This window comes from Sinohyriopsis cumingii, chromosome 1 (genome assembly GCF_028554795.1).
Source record: "Sinohyriopsis cumingii isolate HCF-2022 chromosome 1, ASM2855479v2, whole genome shotgun sequence".
NCBI lineage: Eukaryota > Metazoa > Mollusca > Bivalvia > Unionida > Unionidae > Sinohyriopsis > Sinohyriopsis cumingii.
Window position 1 is genome coordinate 97,963,929 of NC_142961.1, and position 25,705 is coordinate 97,989,633.

At 34.0% G+C, this 25,705-nt stretch overlaps 1 protein-coding gene across 1 annotated transcript in view; it reads right to left on the reverse strand.

The window, feature by feature from the left end:
• The window catches only part of LOC149807407 (uncharacterized), a 113,614-nt gene that overhangs the window by 65,875 nt on the left and 22,034 nt on the right, over positions 1-25,705 (reverse strand). The window contains exons 4-9 of the mRNA XM_089966457.1: positions 21,583-21,753; positions 17,523-17,652; positions 14,539-14,610; positions 10,267-10,393; positions 8,208-8,262; positions 1,935-2,033 (exon numbers count right to left, since the gene is read on the reverse strand). Coding sequence (XP_089822583.1) covers positions 1,935-2,033; positions 8,208-8,262; positions 10,267-10,393; positions 14,539-14,610; positions 17,523-17,652; positions 21,583-21,753 — 654 coding nt within the window. The remainder of the gene's footprint in view (positions 1-1,934; positions 2,034-8,207; positions 8,263-10,266; positions 10,394-14,538; positions 14,611-17,522; positions 17,653-21,582; positions 21,754-25,705) is intronic.

Sequence of the window (25,705 nt, forward strand, 5' to 3'; positions counted from 1 at the left end):
ACAAAGCATAAAATATCTGCTCAATCTGCCAAGGTGTAGATAGGGTTACCATACTGGAACATTGGCTTGCAAGATGAGATGAATGGAGGCTGGTGTCTCATCGCACAAGATCAAAATTAGCTGAAGTGTCAAGGCTTTAGCTATTGTATGGCCCTGTTGATAACCTTGGGAATTTTAGCTGGGGTCTTTTCATGTATGATCACAGCCAGCTTATTTTGGGCAAGCTGACAAACCACTAGTGATGTCATGTCTAGCATGGAGGAAGTTGTGAACATGCTTCACACAAGGTTGGAAGTGGCCTGCAATACATTCCTATCTACTTTTAAAAATACCATCATGTTGACTGCCATGACATTTTTATCCAAGACTGAAAGCTTGATGCAAAACATTAAGAAGCAAATCCAGTACTAGCAAAACAAGAAAGATAATGGTAGCTTGCTTTTGGAGAAGAAAACCTTGGAGTAGCCAGGATCGCAGATTTTTCATAACGGCAGTCTGTGGTCTCCATTAATTTTGCCAAATGTGGCAGCAGATGGAATGAATGGTGGTTGTCTTCATCTTCCAAGTCTATTGAAGCCTTCACCTTATATAATTGGCTTGCAGACATCAGTAGTGGGCACTCAGTAAAGAAATCAGCGATTTGCAATAAATTACTTTCACTGCCATTTAGAAATTAAACTCTGTCCACAGTGAGGTTGGAGTATAAAAAGTCATCAAGGTCACCCCTGCATTCACTGTGGTGAATTCTTCCAACAACGCATCTATGTCTGTTGAAACCAAACCTGATGGCAATGGCGTGTCAATGCCATCATCCCTTTTATTGGTACAGTATCTCTCTAACAGATACACCAAAAACAAATTACCTGATGGTTGGAGTAGTGACTAGGCAAGTGTCAAAACTTGTCTTGCTAGCACGGATGGCCAGAGAATGTGATGGCTGACTGGATAGATGGAATTTTCATCTTTCTGGGATTGCTGCAATTGGGAATTAACAGAGTTTATTTCTTCAGATTCAAGTCATCAAGGAGTGTATTCAAAGGAGAAATTAAATCAACCAAACCATTATTGGGCAATATTTCACTGTAAAATAAACTACCCATCAATGTTTTCCGTCTTTTTTGTAGTCTCCTTTTACGTGTCCCAAAAGAAATTCTTAATACAATCTATTTTGTCGTTAAGTGCTGTACATTCAGATCAAGCATAGCAGTGGCTGCCTGTATTAAAGATTTGATTGTAAACTTCCTGCAACTATTACAGTGGATTTGTTGTTGATTATGGTGCATTTCTGAGATAACTGAATAATAAAATGCCATGACTGACACAACTATAGGCAAAAAACATATATCTATGCTAACAAAATGGTCAAGGCCTGCATGATGAGACACAATCCCCATGCTCCCACCTTCAATAATGAGGCCAGTTTCTCAAGTAAAATGCTTTAGCATTGATGTAAACTTTAGGTGTGGATGGAGGGATGGATGCACATACACACAGATGCCAAAGTGACTGCTACAATGAGATTCCTCTAATATGGGCCTGACAAATATATCTGAAGTCTTCTTGCATGTATATAGGTTGTTTTCACTAAACTATTATTAATCTGGGCCCAACTAACTTTTTTCACTAAAATAACATTACATGGGGACATACTGGCTGTTTTTACTAAACTATCATTACACAGGTACCTACTGGCTGAGTTCACTAAACTAACATTACATGGGAACCTACTATCTGCTTCCAATTCTGACTGAAATGTGCAGGAACAGTAAATAGACCATAACTGTGATCTGAAAGGCAGTTTTTGTTTTAGTTAGTTTACTAAGCATATGAGTTTACAGTCAATGCTACAGAAAGAAAGTTGTTTGCACAGCACAGAAGTAAAATACTACAATAAATAAAGATTGATATTATAAGTTAATCCATGCTGAACTTACATTTTACCGAGTTCACCAAAACTTCAGTCAACTTTCCACATAGTCTGACATCAACAACCTCCAGATTAGGACAATATGGAATGGACAGCACAGTCAGGTCTGAAAAAAATACACACTTATTCAGAAGAAAATGAATATGATGGCATCATGCACTGAGAAGAAATGGGTGTGACTTTTGGGACAGCTCAAAAAAACTTTTAAGTTCCAACAATTACTTAATTGTAAACTTGAAAAACAAACAAACATAGTACACTAAAACAGCTAGTATGAAGTAAATCTGCATATCCATTTTAGAACTGAAAATAATCTAGGGGAAAATTTTGTACATATGTGATGGATTTAAGAAATAAGATAGGGCTTGAAAACATGGAGTGCTAAATGCAAATTTTTATTTGCATCATTGTGAAAAAATTAGTGCAAGCCCCACTTTTCTACATACTAAATAAAGACCCCACCAATGAAGTATTATAAACACATACTAAATAAAGACCCTGCCAATCAAGTATTATAAACATAATCTTTATAAAGCATAGAATTCTTTCATGGCAAATTATTCATACAATGAAATGATTCTAAGGGTTTCAGAAATTGAATACTTCTTAAGTGAACCAGAAATATGTTCATAGAAAAAGACCCATCACAGTGCCTCAAAATTTACCTAAATGCAAACTGTAACAATTGTGTGATGAATGGAGGGAGGGAAGGATGAAAAAATATAACAATATATACACCACCACCACTACCACAGTGGGTCATAACAGTAGCCTATTAGTATACTCTGAATGACATTTGGGTAGAGTTTAGAAATGGAAAAGCATATAGGAAATTCTCCATTAAAAATAGTTTAGAATGACATTTGGGTAGAGCTTAGAAATGGAAAAGCATATAGGAAAGTCTCCATTAAAAATAGTTTAGAAAGACATTTGGGTAGAGCTTAGAAATGGAAAAGCATATAGGAAAGTCTCCATTAAAAATAGTTTAGAATGACATTTGGGTAGAGCTTAGAAATGGAAAAGCATATAGGAAAGTCTCCATTAAAAATAGTTTAGAATGACATTTGGGTAGAGCTTAGAAATGGAAAAGCATATAGGAAAGTCTCCATTAAAAATAGTTTAGAATGACATCTGGGTAGAGCTTAGAAATGGAAAAGCATATAGGAAATTCTCCATTAAAAATAGTTTAGAATGACATTTGGGTAGAGCTTAGAAATGGAAAAGCATATAGGAAAGTCTCCATTAAAAATAGTTTAGAATGACATTTGGGTAGAGCTTAGAAATGGAAAAGCATATAGGAAAGTCTCCATTAAAAATAGTTTAGAATGACATTTGGGTAGAGCTTAGAAATGGAAAAGCATATAGGAAAGTCTCCATTAAAAACAGTTTAGAATGACATTTGGGTAGAGCTTAGAAATGGAAAAGCATATAGGAAAGTCTCCATTAAAAACAGTTTAGAATGACATTTGGGTAGAGCTTAGAAATGGAAAAGCATATAGGAAAGTCTCCATTAAAAATAGTTTAGAATGACATTTGGGTAGAGCTTAGAAATGGAAAAGCATATAGGAAATTCTCCATTAAAAATAGTTTAGAATGACATTTGGGTAGAGCTTAGAAATGGAAAAGCATATAGGAAAGTCTCCATTAAAAATAGTTTAGAATGACATTTGGGTAGAGCTTAGAAATGGAAAAGCATATAGGAAAGTCTCCATTAAAAACAGTTTAGAATGACATTTGGGTAGAGCTTAGAAATGGAAAAGCATATAGGAAATTCTCCATTAAAAATAGTTTAGAATGACATTTGGGTAGAGCTTAGAAATGGAAAAGCATATAGGAAATTCTCCATTAAAAATAGTTTAGAATGACATTTGGGTAGAGCTTAGAAATGGAAAAGCATATAGGAAAGTCTCCATTAAAAATAGTTTAGAATGACATTTGGGTAGAGCTTAGAAATGGAAAAGCATATAGGAAAGTCTCCATTAAAAATAGTTTAGAATGACATTTGGGTAGAGCTTAGAAATGGAAAAGCATATAGGAAAGTCTCCATTAAAATTAGTTTAGAATGACATTTGGGTAGAGCTTAGAAATGGAAAAGCATATAGGAAAGTCTCCATTAAAAACAGTTTAGAATGACATTTGGGTAGAGCTTAGAAATGGAAAAGCATATAGGAAATTCTCCATTAAAAATAGTTTAGAATGACATTTGGGTAGAGCTTAGAAATGGAAAAGCATATAGGAAAGTCTCCATTAAAAATAGTTTAGAATGACATTTGGGTAGAGCTTAGAAATGGAAAAGCATATAGGAAAGTCTCCATTAAAATTAGTTTAGAATGACATTTGGGTAGAGCTTAGAAATGGAAAAGCATATAGGAAAGTCTCCATTAAAAACAGTTTAGAAAGACATTTGGGTAGAGCTTAGAAATGGAAAAGCATATAGGAAAGTCTCCATTAAAAATAGTTTAGAAAGACATTTGGGTAGAGCTTAGAAATGGAAAAGCATATAGGAAAGTCTCCATTAAAAATAGTTTAGAAAGACATTTGGGTAGAGCTTAGAAATGGAAAAGCATATAGGAAAGTCTCCATTAAAAACAGTTTAGAAAGACATTTGGGTAGAGCTTAGAAATGGAAAAGCATATAGGAAATTCTCCATTAAAAATAGTTTAGAATGGTTAAGAATCAAATTATGAGTGGGATTCTGAAGAGTCATATAAACTGAAAGGATCACATGAGATGCATTCTGCAAATGCATCAACTCAGTCTTCAAAGCTCCAATTGTGCTCAAGCAAGCCCAAATATCACTGACCTAATATAGATGGGTTGTCATATGATCCCTTCAGTGTTATTTGACTCCACAGAATCCCACATAAACTTCACTTTAACCATCTTAAGACTCTTTTAAATCCTATTTCATCATACCAGTTCTGGGGTCCCATGAGACTTTAAAGTGGGTACACAAGTTCCAGAATCATGAAATAAACATTTATACGCTAAGATATACACATTTGCATGTACAATTTTGCATTCATTTAAAAATGTCAATTACTATGCATGGTACCATAGCTACTTGTCCATGAAACATATAGAAGTTTTATGAACGTTGCCATGATTACCTCCATATTAGTATTAAGTAAATGCAACGATTGCATTCCAGATGCTAATGCTAATGCAGTGAGCATAACCAGTGTAAATTTTCCATGGGTTTCACATGTGTGCTTTAATATGTGGCAAAAATGTGCTATGAGGTCCTTCCATGCAGTCTGTTACTACTGTAACATATCTTTGAATCTTTGACGTGTTCAAAGGCATTTGTATAATCATGGAGAAGTATCAGGTGTTCACGGGCATCAATGCAGCTTTGGTCAACAGCCCATGCTGTGGCATTGCTGGCAGATTTGATCATTGTCAGCTTAAGGGAAATAATCTAGCTGGGTTGTCATGCCAGTCAAGAATCCTCTTCCTGGTCTAGGTTGTCAATGGAAATGGTTTCGTCAATCATGGAAAGAAACTCAATGGCAGACAATGAAGATGTCTTCAATGATGTAAGCACTTCCAGAAAATCCCCAAGTACAGAGCAACACAGTTGATCATGCATAGATGGTGTAATCACATAGAAATGATTTCACATCAAACATCACATGATCAAATTCAGCAACAACTGTTTTTTCTGGATCTGGCTAGGCCAATAATTAACACAAGTTTGGAAACATATCACCATGTTTGGGTTGTCTGGGCTTTGCCAATCCAGAAAAAATCAATAATGATGAAATCATGGCATTTCACATCTTTCTTTTGTCATGATGCCATGATGAATGTTAATTGTTCTTGTTAAGTATAGTTAATTTGAATTGTCTGATGCATAAGTCTTTCTTTTTCTTTATGAGGGGAGGTGTTGTGTACATTTATTTTGCATTGTTTGTTACTTTTTATTTCATTATATGCTATGGGTTATATAAAATTGTATTTTGTAGCTAACCTTGTCCAAAATCAAGTTCATTGTCTACCTGATAGAATCATTTAATTTTTTGAATTCTGTAAACAGCTAATATATAGTTTATATTTCTCTGTGACTAAAGTTTAAATATTAGGATATTATCTTAGTCTGAGTCAAGGACATTATGTTTATTATGTTCTTTAGCTGTAGTAACAGACCTTCTAATTATAGCTTGGATTGTTCTCGCCAACATCTTCAGCATTGGATTTTATTTGAAATACAAGTAAAGTTCATTCAAAACTTTATTCATTAGGACTTGTTAGAAATTCTTGGATTATTTGGGATTTAATTTGCAATACCTTAACTTAATTTTACATATTCACCTTGTATTCTAAAGAAATAAATAATTTTTAAATTTTACAAAACTTGCTGCTTTTCACTCTTTTCTATTAATTATTTTAAAAGCAAACAGTCATAATATTGTATAACTTATCATGCTGCTCTGATATTGTGTGTGATACCACAGGAAAAATTTACTGTAAATTTAACTTGGGTTGTAACAAGCAATGACTGTGTCACCATCACTGCAGGTTTTGAAATTCCATGGAAGGAAAGAGCCCTCCAAAGAGGGTCTCTGCCTCCACAGGTGCAGCCCAAAGGAAGTCCTTACAGTCTCCAGTAAGACCTATGACATATCCAGAACAGCATTATTGCAAAGGCAGAGTAGCTCTGCTGACAGCACCAAGGACATCGATAATGCATGCCAAGAACTTTTGCCAACTGCCTCCAAAGTACTGAAGTGTAGTTGGAGATGCATCCTTCAGAAGGATGCCAGCAAATCATCTAAAGGTTAGGCTGTGGGGACAAGCAACCTAGTCTTGAATTCCAAAGCCTCCAGTGTTTTAACTGGAAGGTGGACCAAGTCTCCATGAAAATGCCTAGTTGTGATCCCCCACTGCCCAAGTGGGAGGCTTAAGGGGACAGACAGGGAAATGTACTCTAGCTAGCCACAGAGTCCAGATGTTTCAACATAGATAAGGCGACTTACTAGCAAACTTTGGCACTTACATAACCTCTAAGAAATCTACCTGACCATAGATGAATAGGGGAACAACAGGTGATTTTGGCATGAGGTAACTCTGCAGAGTCTCTCAAACTAGAAAGAATCTGTTTGTCATCTGAGTCTGAGGGCTTGGAAGACAAATCCAAGAGTAAGTTACAGTTAACTTTACTTACCCCTTATCAAACAACCAGATCCCTTACTACACTGCTGTTAAAGCCAACCAGTGGGAAGAGGCAGGGGACCCAAGGGGATGAGAGGGCTCCTTCTGAACCTGATCTGTCCACCACCTTATCAAACTCATTAAAGTCCACTAGGACTGACAGGATGTCTTCATCTTTCTTTCACTCCTGGGAGACAGAACTTCACAACCCCATGTCTCTCCAGTGTGGGGGAGACCATGGGGTTGGGGAAGCTATGCCCTGTAACAATGCCAGCAGTGCTTAACTTGGGTATTGATGATGGTGAATACAGTGAAATCAGGAAAATTAAAAGTAATTATAATGGATAACAAATGAGCAATCAGAATTCACTGAAGGTGAAATGAATGCTTTGTGACTACATGAACACACTAATAAAAGATAATGCAGGTCTGCAAGTCTAAAATTAGACATAAATCATGAGTCAATGAATCATCAAACCAGTTCACTAAATGAATGTAGACTGAAACTGAGGTCACAAGTAAATCAAGATGGATAACAAATTAACATATGAAAAATACAAAAGTACCACTGTTAAACAGAACAAATACCAAATAACTCAAAAGAAAGATAATACTGCAAACAAATATGCAATGGATTTAGGGTATAAACACTTTAGAAATACGGAAAACTGTATTTACATACCATGTCTAAAACATGACAGAAGAACATTTTTGTAATGAACAAATCCATTATGTCATCCGAAAAAGGATGGAGGCTACTGCTCATTACCTTTAACATGGGAGCAAACTGGGTCTGTGTTAATTATAATTCTCAACTTTCTGGAACTTTCCATATAATAGGAGGATATACTATATTGCACAGACCTGGGTAATTTCTGACCTGGAAAGGTAAGCTACACAATAGTGACAGGTAATTCATTACTAATAATAAAACAAAGATTTAAGTCTTAATAGCTATGTTATTATTCTTCATAAGGTACAACAAAATCTCCTTTATGATGGAGATCCATAAAATTAATTTGCTTTACTTTTGTACCCTATCTCTATATTCTAAATTCAAACTAAACAATCTTAACAAATCTGAAGTAAATGTAAACTTGATGGAATTAGCGTTACTATGACTTACCCTGACAAGCACTGAGGATAAGACACTGCAATTGATCAAGTGCATTCTTCCGACCCTGAAAAATATCCGTAAGAGAAATGTGCTTTAGTTGAAAGTAAAATATAAGAAAATGCTGACCCAGGAGCATAAAAACGTTTTGAGAATGGCAGATTCTTCAGAAGCAAATCAATGGGGCAGCCTGTTTGCCACCATCTTTGCTGTTGCTATGGTTAGCTTTTGGATACTTATTATATAGCCTATCAAGACCTATCATAACATTTCACATTTTGATCTATTTGACCTTTGACCCAAGGGTAGAAGAAAAATGCTAAGAAAAGCTAAACACTAATAACAGCGTTAATTTGTAAATAAAAATGTCATTGATTCATACATGAAAGTAGGTCATTCTGACCTCATTTACCGTATGTGGTTCCAAAATTGCCAAAGAATCAAGAATATTCTAATTGAGTTATTTGAAAACACAAAGCATACACCTTAACTTGTGCCAGGAAACCAACACTTCAACAATGGGACTGAGCAAATAAGAACAATGAAAGCAGATGAAGAAAAGTTGATCATAATGAACAAACTACTTTCCATTTGGAAGAGGAACCAAATGTTGAAAGATATGCCCTGACCAATTTCTATGAAGATATCAGTCTAAAGCTGGTATTAATGGAAATAAAACAAATTGTAAACAAATCCTTGGTTGCACTGAAGTCATCAGTGTTAACAAGGCTAGGGCCTGTATGTTAAGCCTGTGATCAAAGCACAGCTGTAAAACATTTGACCTTGACCCTCAGGAATAAAAAGTTTGTGTGAGCATGTTAAAGAATCAATTGTCTTATCTTCCTTACGATTCATCCCAAGTATGAAGAAAATTCACCACTAAGTTTAGGAAATAAATGCAAATAATTTTTTTAAGCAAATCCTAAATGCAATCAGTGGACCCCAAGGCCAAAGGTTTGAGTAAGTGTGTTGCCATCGTCCTATGTTGGAACTGGACCCCAAGGCCAAAAGGTTGAGTAAGTGTGTTGCCATCTTCCTATGTTGGAATTGGACCCCAAGGCCAAAGGGTTCAGTAAGTGTGTTGCCATCTTCCTATGTTAGAATTGGACCGTAAGGCCAAAGGGTTCAGTAAGTGTGTTGTAGAATAAATTGTCTTATTTTCATAATGATTCATCCCATCATATATAGAAAATCCATCAAAAAGTTTTGAAAATATAAAAAACTGAAGAATAACAGGGCAAGCATTCATGTAACAAAATTAAGTATTACTGCTTCATAATGATCCATGCTAAGTATGACAATATTCTATCAAGAGATTTTTAAAATGTAGGCAAATGAAAAACATTAAACAAAACCTTAACTGCTAATGCTGCCATCAAAATAAAAAAATTACAGCCATGTCTTGCTTGATAAAAAAATATGTCACTGTGACCTATGTTCCATGTGGGTAGCTCCCAATAATATGATGAAGACCATTACCAGCATCAATAAACTCATCATGCCAACAGCAAAAGATTTTTAAGTACAACAAAAAACTAATGCTTCAGTAACATGTAAATAACTCATTCTTAAACATAAAGCAGGTCACTGTGAACCTTTTTGTCCTGCAGCAATTCCCAATGTGGCAATTGATATACTGACCAAGTGGCATGAGAATACCATGACTGAAGCTATGACAGAAAGCTACAACTTTAACTTTGGGGTTAACCAGTGAACAGCAGTCATTAGTGCATTAAATATAGGACACTGCAACTTACATTACCCTAAGGTGGTTTATAATGATGATTCCTAACTAAATTCCATGACGATGTCATGACTAAAGCTTAACATAATGGCAGGAAAAACAAAACTTTTACACTGAGAGAAAATTTGACTTCAGAGGAAACTGATAATAATGACAATTTGGTAGTACAAATTTAGTTTCCCTGTACATTATACAGCCTAGCTAAAATGCTAAATTCTTGAATCTACATGCAGATAGGGGAGTTATAAGTCATAAAGATTCTGGCAACGGGGATCGCAGACACAGTATCCATATTTTAAAAATAATATATATAATGGGGTTACATACAAGTGGAACCTCAGCTGCTGGGAATACCTCCAGTACCTTACTGGAGTTGAGGTTGAGGTAGACAAGCTGTGGGCAAGTCTTCAGAAGTATCAACACATTCTCTGCCTGTATTTGCTGACCTATCAAACTGGAATGACAATTAAATAAATTAAATTAAAATATTTCTATTTAACTTTCATTGCAAAACAAATCTAGCATCCTATGCCAAGATTCCTTGGTGGCACAGGTGGTTGTGTGAAGCAGTCCTTCAGTTAGAGGTATCCAAATAATGTGAAGGAAGCCATCAATCTTAAAGTACTTGTTGTTGTTGTTGTTATGGGTTTAACGCCATTTTTCAGCACAAGATAGGCTATACATGGTGGCCGGTATTAATGGTGGAGGAAGAACCAGTGAAAACCCGGAAAAAACCACCAACCCATGAGAAGCTACCAGCAAGCTTTCTCACATATCCACATTGGCCGAGCCTGAGACTCGAACCCACACAGACAGAGGTGAGATGGCAGTGATCCATGACGGAGAGCGCTTTAGACCACTCGGCCACTTGGGGCCCCCTTAAAGTACTACCAACCCTTGCATGTAATAACCATGGCAACTGACATAAAGTTAAATTTTGCTTCACACACAGAGATGCTGAATACATTAGGAGTTTACAGACCACTACTTCTTGTAAACAGAATTTAACAAGATTCATGCTCACATTTTAAACCATATTAAAGTTCAGGCTAAAACCACAGGACATTTGGAAATTCATTACACAATTTCTTTCTTTCCCATTAAATTGAGATTTTTAAATACTGAGCTGGATTTCACCAACAAAATGAAAGTCTAAGCTTTAATCACAAGATCCGATTGAGACAAGTTACTGAATTAAAAGCAAGCACAATAATAATTAAAAAAATTGTCCTTCAAATTTCCTTGGCAAAAAACTTTACCTTCACAAAATATCTGAATTTTTGTGGCATCAATATTCTAAATCTTAATATTTAAAAAAATAAAATCAAGCTTTACCCACCTGATATGTGTCAGATTAAGAGACTAAGAATTATCAGACTTTACCCACCTTCACCCCACTACATTTTAATATCAGTTAATTCCATACCTGTTACTACTAAATAGCTGAATTTGTCAGTTTAGTGGTAGGCTCATGATCCTACAACTGGCAAATAAAAACAAACACAACAAACATTCACCCTCACAGAAGAGCAGTAGACCACTGAAATTGGCATGCCTTACTTTTTGAGTGACAATATTTAAGCCCAAGGAAAAAAGTCTACACTTTGGTGGGCTGACAAGCAAAGATAAATGTAGGAGAATGAAGTGTGAGAGTGCCAAAATGCAGCTTTCATCACATCATCCAAAGATGAATGAGTTAGTTAGGCCCATGCGGCAGCAATAGACTTTAATTTTCATGAAAGGCAGGTGCACATCAGTAAGGGACCAGTAAGCTCTCTTGATTGTTGATGCAATCCACCTAGAAATGATTGAGGCTGAAATATCAGTTGAACCTTTAATAGGGAGGAAAAGAAGCTTACAACCCTTTCTTTTTCATTTAGAGGCTGCCAAATAAAAATGTAGAGCCTAACTGCACATAAAAGTCTATCTTGATGGTTCCCTTACATAGTATTGGCTGAGACTTGGGATCTCAATTGGGAATAGAGCAACTGATGGAAGCTGTTTTTCTAATGATTGTGGTTGTTGTGGGGTTTAACGCCATTTTTCAGCACATGATAGGCTATACATGGCGGCCAGTATTAATGGTGGAGGAAGAACCTGGGAAAACCCTGGAAAGAACCACCAACCCACTATAAGCTACAGGCAAGCTTTCTCACATACCCACACTGGCTGAATCTGAGACTCGAACTGGCGCAGACAGTTTTTCTACTGAAAAGCATGGTTAGCAAAGAAGATAAACCACCTCTTAATTCCCACTGGACCAGATATAGCCCTCCTCTGTGGATAGGGAATAAAGTTTGCTCCTTCATCTCAAAGATGCTAAGACAAGCTCCTTCATCTCAAAGATGCTAAGACAAGCAAGAAAACCATCTTGAGGGTAAAATTCTTGCTGGAAGTGTCACCTAGAGGTTGCTGGGGAGAGTTTTATGAAGAGACCACAAGACACAAGAAAGATTCCATTTCAGTATTAGAGAGCGAGACACTGGTCTTTGCAGCTTGAAATACCTGATCAGGTCTGCTAAGTGAGAATCTGTCTTGATGGCCAATCCTTTTGAAAATCTAAGTGTATGAAAGGGCTGCTTGACAGTCTATGCTAATATGATAATTTTGGCAAGAAATCATCTTAAATGTGTGGCTTCACAATGTTTAAATGCAAAAAAGAAGCAATTCTAAGCTTAGTACAGATAAATACACAATAATTATGTCTGCCAGGTTTAAACTAAAGCTGGGCACTACTAAACTGGCAAAAATCAAGTAGGTATGATTGCAAATCAAAAAGAAAAACTCAAGGAAAACTGTTCCAAAACTAAAGTTGAAAACGGACTTGTGTTCGATGACAGAGGACATGATATGAAGGTAAGAAGTGGCATGCTACCTGCTTTACCACATATAAAAAAATAGCAAAATTCATAATATAGGTATTGTGAATTACAATAATTTGTTATGAACAATAAAATGGATCAAGGATAGACTGTAGACTGCACTTATGGAAGAATAGGGAAAATTAAACAAAATGCCTATCTTTATCTAGAAATATGCACAACTAAACCTGAATTTCACTAAAACTCTGTGCAGGTAAAAAAAAAATATATCAAGCTGTACGCAATGTTATGGAACAAATGCTAAGATCTCTCATGAAGGCTTAAACTGACAAAGAAAAAAAATTGATGTGGATAAAATCCAAATGTTTATGAACATGCATACAAGAGATATATTAAATTCACTTGTTAACCCACAGCAATGGCAAATCTTCTTTGATGTAAACAATGTAGACATTACAGCCATGCAACCAGGAAAAGAAATGAAGGGGCAGTATGCATGGGCAAGTATATACAGGGTGTCACAGGGATTGTCCAGTGTTCTGGAATCTACTGGTTCAACCTAATGGGAGGAAGAATCCTTGTCATATGTGTGGGGTAATTTATACCCATTAAAGTACCAGTTATGCAACAGTAAAAGGTATTGTAAAATTGATAATAAATTTATCAAGCTTTACCCACATTATACCATATTTCATGTATATATTGGGACACCATAAAATAATATTTTTTTTTCCTGTCATAGAACTTATGGTGAAACTTTTTCACCTAGGTCATATGTCCCAAGACTTAAGAAATGAAATAAATTTGTGTTGAAGTTGTGCCCCCCAATTGCATATTGCAATAACACAGATAACTAAAATGATTATTTGATAATAAAATAAAAGAAACTAACTTTATATTGTTATCAATTATTCCTCCTTTTTTCATCATAAGTATTAAAGAAAAAATATATCCACAAACTCCATATAAGTAGCATATGCATCAATACTGTAGTGTGCATCTCTTATGTCAGATGACATTTGCCAAGCTTTACCCACCCAATACGTGTGAGATTCAGAGAATGAAATTTACCAAGCTTTACCCACCTGATATGTGTAAGATTCAGAGATAGAAATCAGAGAATGAAACTTACCAAGCTTTACCCACCCGATATGCATGAGTTTCAGAGAATGAAATTTAACAAGCTTTACCCACCTGATATGTGCGAGATTCAGACAATGAAATTTACCAAGCTTTACCCACCTGATATGTGTGAGATTCAGAGAATGAAATTTACCAACCTTTACCCACCTGACATATGAGATTCAGAGAATGAAATTTACCAAGCTTTACCCACCTGATGTGTGAGATTCAGAGAATGAAATTTACAAATCTTTACCCACCTGATATGTGTGAGATTCAGAGAATGGAATTTAACAAGCTTTACCTACCTGAAATTTGTGAGATTCAGAGAATGAAATTTACCAAGCTTTACCCTCCTGATATGTGTGAGATGCAGAGAGTGAAATTTACCAATTTTTACCCACCTGATACGTGCGAGATTCAGAGAATGAAATTTACCAATCTTTACCCACCTGATATGTGTAAGATTCAGAGACAGAAATCAGAGAATGAAATTTACCAATTTTTACCCACCTGATATGTGTGAGATTCAGAGAATGAAACTTACCAATTTTTACCCACCTGATATGTGAGAGTCAGAGAATGAAACTTACCAAGCTTTACCCACCTGATACGTGTGAAATTCAAAGAATGAAATTTACCAAGTGTTACCCACCTGATATGTGTGAGATTCAAAGACTGAGAATTATCAGTATGTTGTAGAGCTATGTAGTCCAGGTTCTGGCAACTGAAATAAAATAGAACACTGATGAAGCTTCAGATAACTTTAAACTAAATGGTATTCAATATTTGATTCAGAATAATATATTTATATACAGTGCTATGACAAGGAAATAAAATGATATTTCCAAATTTTTGCATGATTAAAACAAATAGAAATCTATTTGTACATCACAAATGCCTTTTCATCTACTTTTTTGCAACAAATGAAATTCCCTGACCAAAACACACAGTTCAGGTACCAGGCTGACAAACACACAGACAGGCAATGATAACACTATAATGTGCCCTATATGGTGGGCCATTCACAGATAACTAAAGTATTTCTTGTAAATCTTTAAATGAAATAGAATTTTGGCAGACACTAATTTGTGATATTCTGACTGGGCACCAAAATGTAGGGTAAATCTGGTATCAATATTATGTCACAAACATAAAAAAAAATATTTTTTCAGTAACAAAGGTTTATGTAAATTTAATGTGTCACAGAAATGATTTACATGTATATTGCTATTATAAAATGGGAGGATGACCCATATCTTTCAAACATTTCTCATGATATAAAAAAAAGCAGTCTTAAATGTAATATAGCCAGGAAGTGAAGTTTAGAAAAATGTTACACTTCAGATAACCAGTGAATCAAGTTTTCCACTGAACAAAAAAAAAAAAAACAACAGAAACTGTGTGTGTTTACAAAAGACACAAGTCCCAATGCAGTAATCAGGTGATGTTGTTAACAGACCACTCTGTAGATTAATAAATTCCAAGTCTCAAAAATTACAAAATTTCAAACAACTTAAAAAAAGTCATCTACAACCATATAGAAATATGCATATGAAAGTTTATTTGTCAAGTCATTTTTGCTTAATTGTGCTAACAAGGTTTTTGTCAAAATGTATAGGTACAAAATTAAAAAATATGTTGTAAAGTAACATGATGGCCTGAAAAATCTAATCAGTCCAACCACATGAAAACATAAAATTAGGAAAATGTATTTGTCTGCCTCAAGTGGTTTGTACATTTATCATGTTAACAAGGATTTCGTTAAAAAAAAAAGACAAGTCCAAAGAGTTAAAAAATGTGGGTTCAAAAATGTAAAAATTGCTGTAATGGCCAGAAAATATACTCAGGTGATCTACCTATGAATACAAATATGCCTACATTTGTCTACATGACATGGTTTTTCATGGACTTTGTTAAGAAGATTTGTAACAAATATGTACGGGTCAAAAATGTGTTTAAAACAAATGAAAAGGCTATGTCCTGAAAAATCAAATGAGGCATTAAACTTTTCTGACTTTATGAAATTAGACATTTTCATGGATCTAAGTTAAATAGTTTTCATGTTACTGAGTTAAAACTTATGGACAGACAGCAGCAAAAGAATATGTCACTTTCTACTATCACAGTGAGGTATAAAAAAAACATAAGATGGAAAGCCTATTTAGCACATTTACAATGTACAGCATGTACTTAAGAATCAAGTTTAGTTTGCTGTATGTTTGAATCTACCAACTCGCAAAAAGAATGCATCTACTATCGATAATTCATTTACATCTCTGATAAAAAAATCTGATACATCAATAAGTTCAAAACTAGAAATGTGTTAATGGAATATGGAACATGGATACCCTACCAATATCAGTGAAAACTGTTCTCACAAGCAAATACAATGAATTTGTGTCCACCTCTAACATGGTGAGGTCACCAAATGTATACAATTATAAAATCTGAGTTTGACCCTTTCTGACAGAACTGTTGAGTTATTACACAGACATGGAAAATAATCAGTTTCATGTCCATATCTCAAAAGGACATTAGAATAAAAGTTCTGAAAAGGAGAAGAAATTTATAAGTGACCTTGACTATGAAGATAAAACCTTGACGTTGAGATACCTTCAAAAGATAAGTGCATGTGTACTATGTTTCATCCCAGAAGCTCAAAACATTTTAAGATATCTGTGACCTTGACGATGAAGATAGGATCCCAAATGAAGAATAGAAGAAATGTTCTAGTGACAATACACAAGTATACCACCCCCAATATGGTACATTACTACTACAGAACTTTAAAATACTGACACATGACCTTGACCTTGAATATAAGACCCCTAAAGAATATGCAACATACCTGCTAATGATGATGTATAAGCAGCTTTAAAATTATTGAGGAAATGAAAATATGAAAAAATTTAAATGCTGACCCATGACCATGACCTTAAAAATATGACTAATAATTTAATACACAAGGCACTTTCTAATGATACTGCATAAGTTTCATCCTTAAAGTTGAAAGGGCTATAAAGATATAGAATATAAATGGCAGTGTGATGAAAACTTAAAATACTTCCCTGTGTCCTTGACAATAAGACAGGACTACCAATGTAATACACAATCCACTTTCTAATAATGATATATTAGCATACCAACTTTCATTCCTTAATCTCTAACAATTCAGAAGTTATACACTGGAATTGAAAGCTGTAGCCTTGACCTTGGAGATGTGATCCACAACGTGGTAGGCAGCACACCTTCAAATGATGATGTACATTAAGTATTCCAAGTTTCATCCCTTAAACAGCAATAATGGAATGTAAAATGTGATGAAAAACTTAAAGTATTGAGCAATGGCCTTGACCTTGAAAGTAGGACTACCAATGTTGTACATGACACACACACTAGCGATATTTATAAGTATAGCAAGCTTTATCCCTTAATCTTGAGCAGCTCTTTATAAATGTATTTTTAGAAAAATGATACATAAAATTCTAACTGGTATTGCCAAAAGTTTAACCCTAATTTTTTTATTAAATTAATTTATGAGAACAGCAATGTACAAATTTAATGAGAACATATTTCATAATTGTGATACAAAACTAGAGACAAACACAAAGTAGCATAAAAAGTAAATTCTCATACCTGTCGACATGTAGCTTCTTGAGTGAACTACAATTTGACACCAGATCTTTTACAGCTGATATGTGTACATGTGGGTTTTCTACCAACTTTATGTCCTGTAGAGCAAAACATTTGGCTGCTATTGCCTCCACTGAAAGGTAATAAAAATAAAAATAAAATTAAGTAGTTTGTCTTGCAATAAACATTGTTTTAATGACCTTGACTGTTTTCCTTCCACCATTTCACCCAAGTAAGAACTGAAAATTTAAATGTCCCCTAAAGTGCCTGGTCTTGCAAACTTTTAAACTGATACAAACTAAAAAGAAATGATTCTTTAAAACACAAACACCACTTGAAACATGAAAATTGGACAAAAATATGCTGGACAAACTGATTGCATATTGTGTTTGAGATATCTGTCTCTACCAGTACCCAAAAAAACTCATATGCAACTACACCCATCACAACACTTCAAAAAGTACTGTGACAAGATTAAACTATTCTTCAAAATGTACTCTGACTAAAGAAGTCTTCAAAATGTACTCTGACTAAAGAAGTCTTCAAAATGTATGATGACAAGATTAAACAAGTTTTCAAAATGTACTCTAACAAGATTAAACTATTCTTCAAAATGTACTCTGACTAAAGAAGTCTTCAAAATGTACTCAGTGACTAAACAAGTCTTCCAAATGTACGATGACAAGATTAAACAAGTTTTCAAAATGTACTCTGACAAAAGAAGTCTTCAAAATGTACTCTGACTAAAGAAGTCTTCAAAATGTACTGTGACAAGATTAAACAAGTTGTCAAAAAGTACTGTGACAAGATTAAACAAGTCTTCAAAATGTACTGTGACAAGATTAAACAAGTCTTCAAAAAGTACTGTGACAGATTAAACAAATTTTGCTGTAATGATCACAGGGAAAGTGCCCAAAGTAGCATCCAAAAAGTTTGCATAACATGGGTCATTTCACACCTGTAAGAGTCTAATGATTCATTTATCCAAAGAACTGAAGGACTAAAAGTAGTTACTCTCATCCATCAAACTTGAGTATCTCAAATATATTAATTGTCCACCAAAAAGCTTTAAATTTTAATTACACTGCATATTCACTTGCATATTTTATTTATACTAACAGACTGATATCATCTAGCTACATTGTATATTCAATTGTATATTTTATTTATACTAACTGACTGATACCATTAAGTTACATGGTATATTCAATTGTATATTTTGTTTAAACTAACAGACTGGTACCATATACAGTGTGACCCCGCTATAACACGGTAGTTGGGAGCCATAGAACCTGACCACGTTATAGACCGAACCATGTTATAAGCAACCAGGTCAGTTAGCTGAAGAAAATGTACCCCCCCCAAAAAAAGGTGGGGTGTAGGTAATAAATGTGGGCGGTAAAATATGTGCTTCATCTGCAGTTACCATCTTAAATTGATGCATATTAAATGAGAAATACCTGTAGTAAAAACAGAGAAGACATATATAATAGTTTACTTTATTTAGAGAACCATGAATTGGTACATATATGTGAATCCTGTTTATATATAAATGTCTATCGTATAGCATGAACAGAGTATCAGCACCGTGTACTCACCCACGAACCTCATCATATACATTGAATCCACAATACAAGTGCTTCCATCAAAAATATGCACACACACAGCTTTAAAGTATTCAGTAATTTGTAACAGGTCATGCTGGTCTGAATTCAGTGGAAAAACATAGCACAATCACATAATGAATGATGAAGCACATTTACTTGTCAGTACGTTTCAAGTCGGTAAAAGTTAGTTTGCATTTTAAGCTGCCATTGGTAGCGTTCGTAAGCATACACATTTTCCCTACAAAAAGAAAACTTTCACAGCACAGTTAATGTGTTCCAGTCATGTTGGAAAATCCATTACTTTTATTTAAGTTTGGTACTGACTTCCTTTAAAAAAAAGTTCTTTGTTGTTATTGAAAGATTGTAGTCGGCTTTCTTTGATGAAGGGTGTATGTGCTATTGAAGTCACCGCTAAAGGACAGCCTTGGAGAACCAAACAAATGCCCATTTCTTATTGTGGCGGCAGCATCAAATAATTGTACTGCATGATTGAGACTGGTTATGTTTTCCATTTGCCAAGTATGTTTTCATAACAATCGGTGCTTTAGAAGTAATCCGTTTCCTTTGAAATTCCAGTAAACTATTGTATCTGAGAACATTTTTAAAAAGAAATTGGCTGACGTTTGGACTATTCTAGTTACTGTCCCTCCATGCCTATTGAATAAACCAAAAAGTAAGATGTATTTTTTTTTTACATTTGTGGTAGCAGCATGATGTTGCCTTCCAGGCATGCATCTGAAAATTAACAAAGGGTCAATGTATGATAGAGATGCAGGTGTTCTGATGACAGGGATTATTACAGAAAATGTGAGTGTTCTGAAGGATTTAATTCTGACTGAAAAGAAGAGGAATTTTACTTACCATCCACATACAAATGTCAGTCTTTGTAAATATATTAATTACTAGTGAGCGGCCGAAAATCCGATGAAAGATAGATTACGAGACAATGCCTCATCTGGTTGATCTCTGTTACCAGAAATGTGAACAACAAAAAAGCAGATATTTCACAACATACCAAACTCATGCTAGATGTCAAGATAGGCGGATTATGATATTACAATGTACTGTTTAGATGGCTTGTTAATATGGACAAAGAATTTGTTTATGTAACAATAGATAAACTTCAATGCATTTTATATCCAGTTTGTGGCTTCCTTTCATGCGGCCTCTGAATTTCTGCACTCCAAACCAGTGGTTATATATAAAGGTTTAAACAGCCAACAATGTCGCCATACGCAATCCCAGAATAAACTTTTTATGCATTATTTTTTGTACTTTTAAGAAGAAAAAAATACCTTTTCGTGTAAATACAAAATACATATAAAATTTCAGGAGCCAAGCCACGATCGTCTTGTATTATTCATACACGATCTCTTCCCAAAAATGATAATTTTTTAACGGTTTTTTCGTACTTTTTAAGAAAGATTTTTTTTTGTGTGCACAAGAAAAATACATGTATATGAAATTTTGGAAGCCACACCACGACCGTGTTATATCTGAATTTGTGTTATAATGGAGCGCGCTATAGTGGAGTCACACTGTAGTTACATTGTATAATCAATTGTATATTTTATTTATACTAACAGACTGATACCATTAAATTACATGGTATATTCAACTGTATATTTTGTTTCAACTAACAGACTGGTACTATCTAGTTACATTGTATATTCAATTGTATATTTTATTTATACTAACAGACTGATACCATCAAGTAATATTGTATATTCAACTGTATATTTTATTTATACTAAAAGACTGATACCATTGACTTACACTTTATATTCAACTGAATATTTTATTTATACTAACAGACTGATACCATCAAGTCACATTGTATATTCAAGTGTACATTTTATTTGTACTAACAGACTGATACCTTTAAGCTACATGGTATATTCAAGTGTATATTTTGTTTAATCTAACAGACTGGTACCATCTAGTTACATTGTATATTCAATTGTATATTTTATTTATACTAACAGACTGATACCATCGAGTTACATTGTATATTCAACTGCACATTTTATTTATACTAACAGACTGATACCATCTAGTTACATTGTATATTCTATTGTATATTTTATTTATACTAACAGACTGATACCATTAAGTTACATGGTATATTCAATTGTATATTTGGTTTAAACTAACAGACTGGTACCATCTAGTTATATTGTATATTCAACTGTATATTTTATTTATACTAACAGACTGATACCATCTAGTTACATTGTATATTCAACTGTATATATTGTGTATATTATCTGACATAATCTAGTTACAATGTTTGTTCAACTTTATATTTTGCTTATTCTAAGAGACTAATACCAACTACTGCAAACCATGAATACCAAATAAATTAAAGTGAAACTTAATTTCTATTTTCCATCTATGAGTATACAGGTCTCAAATTACAGCAAAGAGAAACTAAAAGGACAAAATGCATTCCATACCTGTTCGATCTGTAATTTCATGCATGTACAGGCTGATTGACAGTAACTTTGGACAAAGCTGTAGGGCCTTGAGCATAAATTTATCTGCTCCTTTAATGTTCTCAATAACTTCCATGACATCCTCATGAGTATTTGGAGATTCTGTGATCACATCACCAAATATCAAGATCTCTGAAACAAAAACCTTTTAAAAATTATCCCATCACCAAATATCTGGATCTCTGAATATGTGATCATTTCATCAAATATCAAGATCTCTGGAACAAGAAACTTCTAACAATTATCATATCACCAAATATCAGGGCCTCTGAAACAAGAAACTTCTAACAATTATCATATCACCAAATATCAGGGTCTCTTAAACAAGAAACTTCTAATGTGATCAATTTTGGATGATTATTATTTGTGAAGGACTGATGTGCTTGTGTGCCATGCTTGGATACTGACCCTGCTTCAATGTGCTTACTCCATGGAAAAAAATATTATGCTTTTGCTCTTAACTATAATATCGAATCAATGTTCTTCATTAAATTAAAAAGAATCAGATGCACCTATTTTAATCATAGTTTTTGATGTTATAAAAAGGATTTCTAGTCATGAGAAATAATACTGAGTTGCTTGAACAGAAGGATAAAACAATCATTAAATGCATACCAATGCTTGTAAAAGCAAAGTCAAACTGAGTAGAAAGAAAGGTTTGGAACTCCTAACTGCTACACTTTCTATTATGTCCAACAAAAAAATATGTGTGTTCCCAGTTTTACGATTGAAAAAACCCATGCGATTCAAGTGGGTCTGAAACATCTCACCTGGCAGACATAACTTAGCCATACAATATGACCATGTCATGTGACCACGTCACTAAGCAAGCTTATATAAAATTGTAAGATAGCAACCAATGTAAACTATTTCACAAATGTTATATCTCGTTTATTTTATCTATTCTACTAAAACTTTATATCTCATTTATTTTATCTATTTTACTACATCCAATAAAATATTATTTAAAAAATAAAGTCATAATCAATATGAATCAACATGCATAGTCTCATGACTCTTGATGATATAAACCCACTTACCAAATTTGATAGAAATTGGGTGAGAAAAATTGATTCTAGGCCAAATAGTGTCATTTTGTTTATCTTCTGATTTTTTAAAGGGTTTTTTATTGACAAAACATCCAACTCCCATGCAATTTCTAGCACCTGATAAGAAGGCTCCTGTAAAGCATATGGGCCCTAGATCTGAATGTGCCAAACAGTACAAGCTAGGGTACTTGGGAGTGTCCACTCATGTGTTAATACCTACATAAGGTGCTTCAGGGACCTTGGATTACAGAGAAATGTGGTAGGAAGTATATATCCTAAAGGACTAGAACTCCAAAGCTGGTTTTCTGCCTAAAAGTCATCTCCAGATCATAAGATGAAATGGAAATCACTCATATATAAAAAGCTGTTAACGTCTCTACCTAATATGTGAATAAAGGACTCACGGTACTAATTCATTTCCCATAGTAAAATTATGCAAACTCCATGATATTAAAAATTCAGTAACTTAAAATTTTTGAGTGCTCATGATCAAACCTATATTTATCAGTATAGATGAAACCTGTATGTCAGCTTCTGTGTAGAGGAAAGGATATGAGCCGCAGCATTTTCTGGACCTGCATGTGTTTGAAACATGTGCTTTCAATTCCACACCAAAGAGTCAGGTGCTAATTTTAGTAATGAGTGTTCCAAACTCAAGACTGTTAAAGGACTGAAATTCCATCAATAAAACGATGTCTCTATTTTTTTTCTCACTTACAACTAGGATAAGCTCTCAAAAGGTTCTTTTCCTACAACATAACTTACATTATTAACCAATCCTGGTCAGCCAAACCCATATATACTCTATTTTACGTTCACCCATTTCCAGGCTGGTTGCCATTTTTTCATACCATTAGTACCATGTGTCCTAAAGCTGCTTTATCAACTGCTACTTTGAGCTCTAAAAGGTTAACTGATTGATTTACTGGATTTTACAGCACATCAGCAATGTAAGGCTACATCAGCAAAGTAGAGCTATAAAGCACCACAAAAAAGGTTACAGGATATGATAAAACTGTATGTTTCAAAAAAGCTTATTACCAGTGAGCAATAAAAGCACAAGAAAAACAATGATGATATGGTTAAGTTTTAGAAGGATCCCAATCAATGGGGGACAAAAATGGTGTGCATAAAGGGTAATTAAATAATAACAGATAAATTAGGGTGATTAACAGTATAAACGTTTGTTAAAAAATACTTAACAGAAATAGGATTACATACAAGCTATATTTAAAATAAATGTTTACTTCCTTCAAGAAATATAAAAAATGCAAGTCACATTTAATGTATCAAAAAGTTCCTTCATATGCTAAACATAGAAGTAACAATCAACTTTGAATGTTTAAAGATCACCGGCCATACTCCAACATTTTCCTATTTATATCAGATTTGCATTACCTGATTAAAAATAGTTATACGCGCACAAAGAAAACAAAAAAATTATCAAGTGTAAAGAAGAAATAATAATTACTTGAAATAGAAGTATATAATGCTGTTACTTCCCCTTAGTTATGATTTCCCACCTACAGAGGAAGCAACCAGAAATGATGTACATTTATCCCTTCAAGACAAAGTACATGCTTCTTGTTGTCGAAAAATAAAACACTATAAACTATGGATAGGGAATATTTTAGATGAAACCAATGAAAACTAATTTACTGTTCAGCCTTATATTGGTATGCGTGCACAACGCACTAGATTGTGTCGCTTTCAAAACTGTTCCATTGTTTAATTTATTTTGAAAATTCCCGTTAATACAGGTAAAAAGGATCAATGCTGGCTTCCCTGTGTCAGCAGACTTTATAATAAAAAAAAACATAAAAGAAATCAGCACACTTAAAGAATCCAAAGGAACCAAACTTGACTTCCTTTTGTCAGCCGACTTCAGAAGAAAAAATTAGCACACTAAAAAGATACCAAAGTCAAGTTTATTGGGGTTGGTTTGCTTTGTAATAAAATAACCTATGTATTTGACATCCTGTCGGTAAGTTTAAACAATGAGTTTATTGCTCCATACCAGTTGTGTTTATCACCCGGGCTTCTATTTGTTTGCCATATGTAATCATAATTGATATTTGCAGGGGAAATATTACACACAATAATAACTTGCTTTAATAATACTTTTGTAACCCATGCTAGCAAAAAGATTATCATTTGCACTCGCAATAAATGTATTTTAAAATAAAGATATTTTTTTATTTGCGAGATACCGACTTATAGTTAACCTGGATACAAACAATATGGGTCAGTTTGCAATAAGTATCTTATCATGTGTAAATGGCAGGTGCCTTCGAGCAATCAGGTGATACTTTCATCTCATTTGCGATTTTGTTTTTTGACATAAGCGATACACACTACACTAAGGATGCATATGCAAGCCAGCATCCGCTACATATACGGAGTTCGTGGATATATATTTTTTAAAAATAGTTTTTGCATGATGAAAAAAGAAGGAATATATGATAACAATGCAAGGTTAATTTCTTTCATTTTATTTTCAAAAAAGTGTATGTTTATAAATTTATTTTGTACCGTGAGTGTGTGTGGGGGGGGCACAAATTAAACACAATATTATTTCCTTTCTAATTTGTACAGAATAATGGAGCAAATATGATTGACGATATTGACCAGTAATGACAAGCTTTCAATTTACGTGAAAAAACACTAAGACAACTTGAAAAATAAAAACAAACAATAAAATTAACCGGTAAGAGCTTCATATTTCAGCAACTAAATACTGACAAAATGCTCAACATTATTCTCTCTCTCTCTCTCATGTGTAATCTAGTATGTGCTGTATGCAGCTGTGTTACAACGTGAAGCCTGAAATTAAGTATATTTGTTATAGTATCTTATGTACACTACCCTTAGCAAAATGTATACATATTATGTAGAATATTATCTGTTACATATTTTTGTTTTATAAATGATTACTGATAATTTAACCGGAAGACTTAAATTGAGAATGTTGTTGTGCAGATGCATATATTTGTTAGCATAAAAAATGTGTATAAATATTTTAATTAGAACAATCA